General features: G+C 41.1%; 1 protein-coding gene across 1 annotated transcript in view; it reads right to left on the reverse strand.

The window, feature by feature from the left end:
• Positions 1-13,402, reverse strand: part of akap9 (A kinase (PRKA) anchor protein 9) — an 88,597-nt gene that overhangs the window by 33,206 nt on the left and 41,989 nt on the right. The window contains exons 19-22 of the mRNA XM_083767872.1: positions 12,960-13,105; positions 12,193-12,368; positions 9,456-9,691; positions 3,091-3,253 (exon numbers count right to left, since the gene is read on the reverse strand). Coding sequence (XP_083623998.1) covers positions 3,091-3,253; positions 9,456-9,691; positions 12,193-12,368; positions 12,960-13,105 — 721 coding nt within the window. The remainder of the gene's footprint in view (positions 1-3,090; positions 3,254-9,455; positions 9,692-12,192; positions 12,369-12,959; positions 13,106-13,402) is intronic.

Consider the following 13,402-nt stretch of genomic DNA (forward strand, 5'->3'; position numbering starts at 1 on the left):
AAGCTCACAGCGCATATATGATGCATTGTGCGCTTGTACTGTAGATCGAAGATTTTCAGTATTTGTTGTACAATGTATAATAGGGCAGTGCTTAAGTGGTTTATCTGGTCTCTGCAAGGTCATTAGTAAAGGAAATCAATGTTACTACTGTGCCTTTCCCCTCTCTATAAAACAATCGTGACAGTGATTGTGAGCCATTGATGACAATTAAAGAAAGTGTTGTCGTCATTACCATCATCAAACACATAAATCATCAGAGCCAAGTAACAACTGAACTGAACATGGACAAAATAACAGCTGGGTTAACCCATCTAACAAGGCTATGTGGAAGTCCGTTTCACAGTCTGATCTGTTGTGTATACTGTATAGAGTAGATGACAATACTGAGAGTGATACTGAACGCAATCAGAGACAGGAGGTCCCTAGACAAGGAAATCCATGAAGGTCAGTGTGTTGAAAGGTTGTAACAATAATACAGTATCATATATATACAATATCATGTTAACACCTCCATCAGCTCTCAGGCAGACTTTAAAGCAACCGGTTTCTCTGTAGGGAATAGGATGCATACGGTACATACATTTAGCCTTAGTAAAAGTGTCCCATCCTGGAACTCCTTAATTTACTTTCCTGAACAATAACAGCAGCCCTTTCTGATATACACCGTCCATCATTTAGGTTAGGGGATAGCCTGTGATCTGTTAATGTACTATGAATATACAAAATATTAGCATTGCATATAAAAATTCGGCAATCTCAATTGTAAACTATATTGTTCCTTTTTCCTCATTCACCTGGCAGTCTTCAGGCATGGTCAGATCAAATGGAAATACCTCCACCTACAGCATTCATTATCAAAGTTAGGAAATGTTTCATAAAAAAGGAGGTAGTCTTTCATTCTGTCTTGACCCAGAAGGCTATCTTGGGGCTAATGAGAGGATAGCATGCAAATGCAGTCCTCAATGGGATGAGATAACACCCACAAGGGAGATGTTGTCTCCGTCTCATAGAAACGATAACATGCAAACAGAACATTGTCCATCAAGGGGAAAAGAATGAGCACCACTCACTGCTGCCTCCAGGTCACAAAACACATGCAGTTTACCAACGCAAACACACCTGAAATCGTGTATAAACAAGACAGGGTCTAATTCTCTAAGTGAAAAGTTTTAGCCCAAACTGACCTCCAATGATTCCAGTATAAAATGTTTAAAATTTTAAAGTTTAAAATCTGTATGTGAAAAATATAAATTCACTTAATTGGCCGACTGGAAGCGTGCCAAAGGATTTTGGCGGTGATCAGTTCAATGGTTTGTGTTTAACCTAGGACACATTCACACAGATCCTCTATAGTACTACCCTCTATTTGTGGATATGGTCAGAAGACCTTTAACATACGGTACACTGTATTCAATTTAAAAAACACCCAGGTAATGTTTTCTCTCACATTACAAATCTCTCACATTACAAATCACAACACCAGTGACATCAAAGGCCTCATGGGTATCAGCAGCACTAATATAATACAAACTCTACTGCCTGTCCTCTTCTCTTTACCCAACAGAGCCGCCAATATCCTCACTGACACCTAATAGTTTGTCAGTCATTCAAGAGGTTGCTCCTCTGTCTCTTGGGTTAACTCAAAACCAGTTTTCTCCGGCCACACCCGCAGCTATTAGTGTGGATCACCCAGACAAAAAGAAGGGAAGTATTTGTGCTTGCCCACAATAACACTCTTAACAGAAAGATGACGCTAACAAAAGAATAAAAGCTATTTGGGCTTTTCTAACAAACAAATTAATGAGAAAGTATGTAGGGTTGGATCTACATGGCCTGTGAAGACAGCGGCAATTTCACATTAAACGACAGGCAGGAACCTGCACTGAAAATAAATTACTACCGGTAGTCATCATACTAGAAAGCTAAACTGAACGAAGCAACTGTTTTACATGCTGATCATAATCTCAACATAATGCAACATTCACATTTGTACAGTTGCATAATTATTATCATGCTTTGCATGATATGAAATGTCCAGGTGGTTATTTAAAACACCTTGTCGTGCTACTGTATCTCACACCTTGGTGGATGACTGAACACAAACAGTAGTTGACAGTGGATTAACCTTCTTTACGACAGCTAATATTTGTTATGCTTCACCACCCACTATCAGGATACAGACACAGCTTACATTACATCATACCAGGATGCTACTGCAGACAAACAACCTTGTATGCATTTACAACATATGGTAAACACAACATAAACTAACTGGGTTTGATGTGCATGAGGTTGTTCACAGAGAAGATTGTGTGCACATCTTATACCTGTATTTATGCTAGGAGCACCATGCTGGACATCAAGGCGAGAATCAAGGAGAGGATAAAACACACACCGTTTTAGCTCCAAAAAATTACTTTTATTATTGGCGCAATGAACACCCTACTACACCAACACTCTTCACTGAAAATGACTGTGATGTACAAGCTCATGACTGCTAGCTGCTATTTTTGCAAAATGTTAGTCTAATATGACATGCCCAGAATAGGGATGCTCTTTACTGAGATTAGACAGAGAAAAAGACCCACCACAGATTGCCAGCTGATCCACCTCACTCATCCCCCCCGACACACACACACACACACACACACACACACACACACACACACACACACACACACACACACACACACACACACACACACACACACACACACACACACACACACACACACACAACTTCCATGGCCTCGTTTTTTGATGTCATGCCTTCTGTTGTACGCTAATCACGGCCATATGCTCATCAGAAAACAAATCAAAAACAAAATCTGAATACTGTCACTGACGATACAAAATACTGAAATTATCAAACTGCAAAAGCCTTTGCTATTATTTACCAATAGGAAATAATATATCAGACAGCCTTAAAAAAAAGTACTCAGATTTTGTCAATACTTCAAATCAACTTGTGGTTCAAATGTCATTCCACTGTAACCCCAAAATCCTGATCAACAGCATCCACGCACGCACGCAGTTTTTGGCTGCAATATAATAAACTAAATCATTAGGAAAAGACAGATCCTCACTCACCCTCGGCCTTGTGGAGTTCCAGAGCCAGCTGCTCGCGGGCCCTGGCCTCCTCGGCCAGCCTCTCCTGCAGCTCCTCCTGGCGCTGCAGGAGCTCGCCCATCTCCTGGTTGTGACGGAAGGACTCCCGCATCAGCTCCGTCTGGGTCACCCGGGCATGCTCCAGCTGAGGACGAGAGACAACGGGAGATGGTGAGAGACTCACAAGCACCGAACGAGGAGTAGGATAGAGACACTGTCGAGTCTGGACCATTATGACTTACATCATGATGATGATGACTCCTGAAATAATATTTATGAAGGTAAAAGTACAGTGGCAATATCATGATCAGGTCCGTTGAGAGACAGGTTAGGAGATGAACCGTTGACTATACTGCTTGTACAAACTCTGAACCTGAAGTAGGATCTTGTTTGTCTTTGCCATGTGAAAGTGCTATGACCTTTAATGTGACAAACGTCACAGTTGTCAGACAATTGACAGAATGGAGGATGGAGGATAACAGATGCACTTCACTCATTTTGTAGAACTTTGGGGAAAGAAATGTCAAGCTTACCAAACTCAGACTATCGTAAAGCTATGTTGAGTTGCTTAAATGTAAGTCGCTCTGGATTAAGAGCGTCTGCTAAATGCCTAAATTGTAAATTGTAAATTGTACAGCACTGATGCCATTTAAACTTTTTGTTTTTGTTTTGTTTTTTACATTTTAGAGCATCATGAACAGAAGGAACAAAAAAAGGATGCACACTAAAGAGATTGTGTACACATGAACATTTACAATACATCATTAATACAAAATATAACAGTGTTGTTTGGCAACATAGTTTGTTGTATCACAATTGCCGATCTAGACGTTTTCAGCACACGACTCTTGTTGTGCGGACATACTCACACGTGAGCCACAAAAACAAAACAAAAAAACTCTTCCACACTTATGCAAGAGAGGTCTTTCTGGACAGGTCACATGTATCTGTGCTTGGCGACTGGCGAGGCTGATATGAAAGCACCATAGTAGTGTAATAAACCTCTCAAGAGCTCATTGACACTCAGGGGAGGAAGATTTCCCAATCTCCCAGAGCAAAGGTCACAGTGCAACCAAAGGACAATGAGGAAGTGGTAATGTAACCATGCCACACAATATCCCCATAGTCCTTTAACTTCTAAACTAGTAAAACAGAATTAAAATTATAGGAGTATAGGGAAGGAGATGACAACTTTAATGTATAAGATGTTATTTTGATTATTATGTTACAGTAAATACATGTATGTCACTAGACTTTCTCAAATTGATTTCTGTGTACAAATGAAAAAGAAGCTAATGTGCGGGTCAATAGCAGTTTCAGACATCAATGACACATCAGCTGCTGCATGTGTTTTACTGTTTACAAGGCTACAGGCTAGGATGCAATTCGAGACAACAAATCAATGTAATGGGGGTGGGGGTCGAGGAGCACTTTACACTGTCCACGCTTCCTCCAATCCACTGAATTACCGCCTGCGTACATGTGAACTTACTGTATACGGCGGGGTAGGGAGTGAAATTTTGGAGACGACCTTAAGAAGGTGACCATTGGTGCTGTGGTTGATGTGTGAGATTTGAGTCTGCACCACCACAGAGTTCTTCTCATTCAAGGTGGTGGGGAGGGGAAAGGGCCGTGGGAGGGGGACGCGGGATTCCACCTCGTACACGTCCTGGTCCTCCCCTTCCACCCAGATGCTGTTAGAATTCCAGTAAGAACGGTATGAATCCATGTCAGCGGCAGCAGTGTATCGGTTTGGGTCCTTGTACGCCAAAGCTTCTCGTGACTGATCAAACAGGGGCTTCCATCTGGCAATGTGTTTCCAGCTGAGGTGATCCGGCCATCATAATGCAAAATAACAAGAAAAACATCCCGCGGGGACTAAATAGACGAGTGCCAGCGCAGGTAGTGCCAAGCAACAGTTTCTACGTGGCCGTCATGCACACAGCTAGAGTAAACACCATTTGGAGCCGGCGAAGTTCACGTCATCTCAAATCACATGTTGCGCCTCGGAGGCGGAACAGGTGCCAGGTAAATATTAAGAGGGGAGTCATCGAGTGACACCGAGTAGTTCTGTGACAGAGTAGCCAGTGCAATTCCAGAGAAAAGTCATCCAGGATCTGTGGCTGTGAGGGGATTCCGACACATTATCCATGGAGGTAAATAAACCAAAAGTCATGCATGTTTTCCATTCTTGTCCTCTCCGATGATCTCTGACTGTTTCCCAGTGTGGTTTCTGACCTTGTGCTATGCGAGCAGAGCACAGCCGTACCATGCCTCTCAGCGGAGCTCACACCGGCATGTGTGCTCCAGTTCACTCTCTCGCTCGTGTTTCTCTCTTCCCTGATTCGCTCTATCTGTCCCTCTGAAGGGTCATTAACAATGGTGTGCCGCCGTGGCAACCGTGACCCACAGGGAAACCTCCCAGAGCCCCCCCCCCCTTAATTGCTTACTCCAAGCGGCAGTCGACCAAGTGGGAAATGATTGTGGTCTGATCCAAGCCTTCCAACCCCTACCTCTTCTGTCCGTCTAGTCCACTCACCGCGACTATCCAAACTCCTGCTCTCTTTGCCCTAATAGTGTGCTTACTCATTCTAGCTTGCTGTCTGTTCGTTTAAACATCAAAATGTCCTTATTTTAACCACTCCGCTCTCACTCTCTTCCCCACTCTCACGTTTCTGGCCTAAGGCAGCCTATCGTGTCATTCTTTCGCTCCCTTTGCTGCTCCGTTGTAGGCTACACGCACATGCTTGAAAGAATCCAGACCCTTTTTTTCCCTTTTCCAAAGCCAGAATTTCTCTTTCACTTCCTGTATAAATAAGCATAGTGCAGAATACTGTTCAGTGAAATATGGGAGGGAAGCAGGCGTGGCTTCAGCCCTCAGGGCAAGTGGAGCAGGTAGATTTTGCAAGTACAATACACACTCCCTCCCTTTACATACAGGTACACAGTACACACACTACCACTGGAATATACAATACACAGGTACACCTATTCCACGAGAGCTTGTCGGACCGGATTTGTATTCTGTACATAGGTGCAGATGGGCAGAAAGATTAATTAGGCTGTGACAGGTTTCCTGACTTTCCTCAGTCAAGACTCTAGACCTTCTCCTATGCGATCTTGTGTGTCTTGTCAACCATAAAACAGATTGCACACGAGCAATCTCTCAATGTCTCACTAATCTACAACAGGGGAGAACAATCACCTTTCGCCCCAAGCGAATAATTGACAACAGCCAAACAAAGACAATTAACATTCCTGACCGGCTCATTACAACAGAAGCTTTTCTGGCGGGACACAGTGATCACATTCTCCACTGACCGAGAAGACAAATGAGCACTGGATCAATTAAACAAACCACTTGGAAGATTTGTTGGTCACAAGACTTCAATTTATTGCATTGTAATTGTGTAATTGAGGAACAAATGTAGTGTGTGACATGTTACCATACTTCCTTTGTACAACATTATAGAAATATCCTTTACTGATAGATTGGATAACCTATCCTGACAACCTGACACTACTATGTTGGTTTAGAGAACACTAAGCTGACTTTTGTTGGTCTGACGACTAAAACATTAGAATCCACACACACACACACACACACACACACACACACACACACACACACACACGCACACACGCGCACACACCACAACAAGATAATGTTACATGTAGGTAACCTTTCTTCATTCTTTTCATGTAGCACAAGGCAGTCAAAGGAGAAGTTACGTCACACAAGACTGCAATTTGACGCCCTATGATTTTTGTTTTAAAAATGCATGGCTGTATAACAAAATAAATGACATGAAAATGTAGAGTAACATAGAGTGTGATGTAGTTTAATTGTGCTCTGTTCCATGGTCGGACATTGGTAAGTGTATTAACCTGATGTTGTTAAAGGAAAAGGATGGGATGATTGCAATTTTGATTATTTAATGGAACAAATGGCACAGTCACACACACTGAAAATGTATTTTAATCTATTTTTAGATAGCCAAGACGAAGCCTACGTGAGCGCGAGTAATGCTTGCAAGAAAGCCAAAGGCAAGATGCACAGCACCATCTATTACATAAAGCATGATTTATTTAGTTGCATGCCAGTCAGCATTGTGAACCAAAAATAGCCAAATCAGAATCTACAAGCTCACAACGTGACACGTTGTGTGCTTGTGGACCAGAGATTGTTGGTGTACGACACCCATGCACATTTACAGTGCAGAACATACAACGTAACACATTACTGGCCTGGTTTAAGTAAGGCCATGTTTCTGGGCTGACATTGGACACAGGACACACACTGTGTGTATACATACTAGAAAGGGGGGGTGGGGCCGTTCGTGCCCGGCTGAATCACGATAGGCTGTCTGGATACAGACAAAAGCCCCCATGCAAATACTGCTTGTATCTATAGGCAACCATGGGAATGCGAAAGCTCTATTGTGCACAAATTCTACACAGGCCAACTCTGTTTCCAGCTACATTCTGCAGTCTCATCCCCATTTATCTCTTTGTGAACTGACTTGAAAATCCATATGGGGGAGGGGTGTCAACAATGTGGTGTGGGCAATTTTACTTTTTGCTCAACAATGCCCGCATGCGTTGTCACTGGTACCTTCTGCCCATTTGGTGACTTCTAGGTACAAGTGTACAGGTGCATCAATGTCATGGGACCTTGCAAAAGGAATGTGAGCACTTTTTAGGTGGCCACCAAGGATATACTTCTGTTGTCATCAGCACTTCATTAAGTTCTAATACAAATATGGCTACCTTTTGAGGAATTGCTCAACGCATTTCTGACACCACAACCATGAGTATGTATCTGCCAACACCAATTCCAATCACATTTTGTTTCTCTTTAATAGCTACTAAGCTGTAAATAAGCTGTTACCAACACTGCTGCCTGACAAGTGTTAAATAAATAAAGTAGACCTTTTAAGCAGTTAACCATTAATTATAAGAGTGTGCACCCTAGCTGTGCTCAAGCAAGGTCACAAAGTGATAGAAAGATTTCTATATAGTGTCTGAATAAGGAGAGACACGTCAGAATTCTCCAGGACAGATGACTGGCTCTGGCTTCAAGGGGCGCCCCGACCAACGGACTGATATGATCGAATCTGATTCGTGATATAACAGGTCGTATTTGCTTTCATCTATGTCTTTGCTGTTCATATGCATATCACATGACCATTCAATTTGGGATAAGTTACCCGGGCAATCATTAAAATATGCCAGATCTATGATTCCATGACTGTTGTTTACGGCCTGTTTATTGGACTATCTGATAACTCTCCCACGGTAACAACGCATCACAAGCCTCCAAATATTCATATTGCCTTACTCATCTTTTATGTTATCAAAAATATCCTTGCACATTTTAATAAAATCTTTTTGACAGTTGAGTTGGAGGAGTCCTAGTAGACAATAGACATGCATACTTTAGTTGAAGGAATCAAGGACACTGGAACACTGTCTGCAATCTGCTCAATAAAGAAACTATTAGGCAATGTTTCCGACAGGCTGGATGTATTTGAATGTACTAACATGCTGCCTATAGATCTTTTATGAAAGTTTCAGCCTCACTTCTAACAATTGGAAGAAGTCACCATGATGCTTTATAATGTCATAGTTTGTAAATTTTCTCACCTAGTGGTCACTAAAGCCAACAACAGGTAAGGTAATACATATTCAGTGCACAAAGGTACAATTACAGTACAGGTGAGTAATGAGTATGCACAGAGCCAGGAAAGTATGATAGGAGAGTAGGGGTACAAAAGTTAATCAAACCAATTGATTTAATCAATAAAGAAATGTCGATTTAGATTTTTCTTTGAACAAAAATAGCCAATCTACAAGCTCACAGTGCATTTCATGGCATGTTGTGAGCTTGTAGGTCAGCTATTTGCTATTTTTGCACAATACCATTGTATGACAGTATTAAGTAGGGCTTAATTTATTAATCAGACAAAATAATGGAGAACATTTTCACATCGATTGGTTGATAATCACATTTCTTCTTCCATCATCAAAAAAAAAGAAGTCATAATCGCTGAGAAAAATCAGACCCGTCTGAAGTGAGTGGTGCTGTACTGCACTTGTGCTGTACGTACTGTACTGTACACGCTCTCCTCCCTGGCCTATGTGTGTGTGTCTGTGTGTCAGAGAACAGTGACACTTGGTGGTGTGTTAGGCTGTGCAACAGTGACACTTGGTGGTGAAAATATGCTATTTCTATGCTCAGACACAGCCAGGGACACAGCCAGGCAGAAACATGCAATTGCTGGGCATTGGAGTGCTGCACCCTATGGTTGCACCACTCAACAACAAAAAAAAGAGCGTTCTCCTACCTGGTTGGTGGTCTGGGTGATGGCCACCAGCATCCTCTCCAGTGTTACCTGGAGGCGGGTGCTAATATCCATCAGGTAGTCCTCATTCTCCAGCTGGCCCTCGGCTGCCAGCAGCAGCAGGCTCTCTGTGATCTGCTGCTGGGACACCTCCAGGCCCTCGTCCGTCTCGCCAGACCACGCGCCGCTGACGTCATCAGCACCCGTCTCACTGACCTGGCAGGCTTCTGCGGGAGGACCTGTGGAGACCACACAGAAGATTTAACAGGAGGAGACACACATGTACAATACATATATTGTTATACCTAATGTGATAATTGCCATTCACGGTCAGTAATTAGTACTATTAACAGCACAGCACTTAGTAGTGCAACTACCAAATATACAGTATTGTAGGGGACACAAACCGGTCGGTTCAATATTTTACATTTCAGGCATTATTCCATAAAACTAGCCAAATGCCACGTTAGACAATAAAGTAATAGAAAAAGAGTGGATTTTGTGTAATTCACGACACAACACTGTCAATGTCCTCTGACTCGTTAAGACAGCTTTATATTTTCTTTTACATAAAGAAAAGGTTAGCAGATGGCTCAACTTGGCCTTATAATCATTAGACAGAGCTGCCTAATTAATTAACAGAATAATACGCAGTCAGTGCTTAAGAGTATAGGATGAGGGTGGTATACTGTACTGTACACCCCTAAGCTTGTACACTGTAGGCCTATATATATATATAACCCTGTTTTATTTATTATGCCGATGAATCCAAGAAAGAATTACACTGATGTTAGGTAATATAGCACTGACGAAGGTCCCAGGACCAAGACGTTTGCCTGTTTTTAACTCACCATGAGCACAGAGCACTTTAGTATGAGCATCTAAAAATAAAATCAATTATATTTTCTTAAGTCTCAGTCTAAGGAGTCTACCTTAATTTTTCATGCAGTGAGCAAGTCTTGAAATATAATATTATACCTACTGCAGATTTGATATTAGAACAAACATTAATTGTGAAATAGATGAGATTTGATGTTTTTATAAAGCATGACTATTGTCTACTGTATTAAATAGGTACCGGTAATATAAGTGACTATAAGTCACACTACTGTATGTGGAACAAATGTACAGTAGGGGGCACTGAGGGGTAATCATTCAGTGACATACTGTACAAGGAAACATACTTGCCAGTAACACTATTAAGGCCAAAATAAACAAATGTTTCTATAAATTAGACGATTCTTTTATTTGAATTTCATAGCATAAAATTGGATGTGCTTTTAGCTTTAATGTTAAAATTAAGATCATACCTACTACTGAGTAGTATTACTGAATTTGCTTTCCACATTTAATGTATTGACATTAATCTCAGGAAAAGCATAATAAAATAAAATAAAAGGGGTTCACACAGAGATTTTAAATGTTGCTTTGCTTTCTGAGTTTGAGTCCTTTGAACCACCGTAAAACATTGAATCGAATGAATGTTACATTCATTCGATATTTCCCCTGGAGACTGCAACTCTATTCCTGGAACCACTTCAAAGTACTTACAAGTCGTTCCAAAAACACAGTTAGCATGATACTGGTTTGCTCTGACTCAGCTCTTCTAATTAGTCCGTCAAACCGGTGATTTAAGTGGGTTGTTGTATACAGACAACCATAATACCAAAGTCTGTGTGGTTTGTATACAGACCAGACAACCACATATTAACTCCACATCGAGTTCCACAGTGTATGAAATGTTAGTAAGGTTACTTAAAGCATTCACTATAATACTTTGTCATATGAAGAATAGCAGCTCACAATGTATTATTTTGTGAGCTTGTAAATCTGCCATTTTCAATATAAAAACATTTATTTTAAACTGACAGAAATGACATGCCGAAAATAGGTTAAATATGTGGTTAAATTTGACATGACCATGTTACAGTATCTGTATTTAGGTATTGCTAGTAAAGTAGTGTAGTGGCAACAATGGTTTAACTGAGTCATCACTGTCATTGTGGACAGTGATGTCTCATTATGGAATGGTACAGTAATTGGACAAATCTCTAAATTATGTTATGAAAAGTATTTTCATCCTTATTTTAGCATGTTTCTCTTTATATTTTCTTCATATGTGGCAAATAACTATTTTAGAGCCAGGGGAGCTCCATGAAGTGAGTGAATAAACATGCTTTGTAGGTTAATTACTGTTTATTGTGATCATTACAGGAAAAATAGACACCACCTCCATCATGACAGCTAAAACAACCCAGATAAATTAATACAGGACAGACAAAAATGTGTATTTCCTTCCTCTGCCCCTCTGATTATCCTTTTATCTCTCAACACAGTATGGTGAACCTATTTTGTTTCTTTCCCTAAATCCCCCCATTTTAATTATATTAAATCTTTAAATATAACAGTATATTGTTACAAGAATAATTGTTAGCAAAAGACCCCTGGTAAAAGTAGACTATTTCACCCCATAATATATTTATAGTTTTATACAGTAGACCGCTATTAGTCTTGCTGAGACCCATAAAAGTTTCAGCAATCAAATATTCTTTCTTCAAGACTAAATAAACAGTTTATGTCTCAATATATTAACTTAATTAAATTTGAATCTGATATATTATGTATTCAATTTGAATCTGACATATGTGTATCTCAGACACACACACAAATATATACATTTAAACAGCCTCAAAGAGCCTCTCTGCTAGGCTAGGTTCATTCCAAGCCTACTGTGACTTGCCTGCAGGCCGTGGCCAAGTGGCTGGTTGTGAGGAGGAGGCCAGCGGGGGCCCTTCACCTGAGACCTTTCTCAGAGTGTCCACGTGGAGGCCAATGGTCTCCTCCGCTGCCGCTGTGGTCTTCAGAACTTCAATCAGCACCTGGCGGAGCCTCTCGTATGCCTTACGCAGCTGGTTTCTACAAAGACATGATGATTGGAATTGAAGAGATGACTCAGGACTGTAGCACGACGTAACGGTCAAAGAATATCTAATTTGGCGTTTGGGGATCTGTTGAATTGATTACATGCAACCGGCACCTGCGTGTGCAGTCTCAATGTTTGTAAACAAGAAAGCCGTCTATACTGTAGTATACATACACACAGAAAACAGAGAGAACAGCAGCAGTGAGAGAGCTCACTCAACGGTTTAAAGTTACAGGGACTTAAAGTAACTTCAATTAACTAACGAAAGTAACTTTGTAATTTAAAGTTACAAGGGACTTTGATTTTTTTAAACACATAAACGTCCCAATCAATCAATTAATACACACATATGTATTGTATGTGTGAGTGCGTGCGGACTATAGGCTCTAGTCTCTAGTACCATTTGCAGCCCCAAGTCTACACATAGTTTGGGTGCACGAATCATTGGGTACGAACGAAGTCTATGGACAAGTCAGAGTATTCCGAGAAAGACAATCCATCAGTATACTAATCAATAATTTCCTGTAATCAAATCGTGTTATTTAATGTATTCTATGACAGTATGAGGTGATCCCTACCCGTACCTTTCAGTGGTGATTACATCCAGGCTGGAGGAGTCTCCTCCAACTTCTGCCTGATCTCTCCTTCCATGGACCTCCTTTATTCCTGGTTCCTCCTTGTCCTTCTCTTCTCCAGCTCCTCGCTTGTCCCGTTGTCTCTCCTGCAAAGCCTGGACAGGCAGCAGAGAGAACACAGACAGCAGCCCAGTCATTGGAAAGGCTACACTTGTTCAATGTTCCTGAAAGCGCCAGGCAGTGAAGTGGCGTTTGGATTTATTCCTGACCATTAGTACAAAGATTAAAGATGATTTAATAGATTAAAATGAGTAAAAGGCGAGGTACGCACATACTTTGCACACAAGCAAACGATCTGCACATATACACATAAACACTTCCAACTCCCTCAGAGCTGGAAAACACTAGTATCTTTGTGGTGCTATGGCAACAGGTGCACTTGAGTCAATAGA

This window comes from Protomyctophum parallelum, assembly GCF_964188405.1.
Source record: "Protomyctophum parallelum genome assembly, chromosome: 1".
Classification (NCBI taxonomy): domain Eukaryota; kingdom Metazoa; phylum Chordata; class Actinopteri; order Myctophiformes; family Myctophidae; genus Protomyctophum; species Protomyctophum parallelum.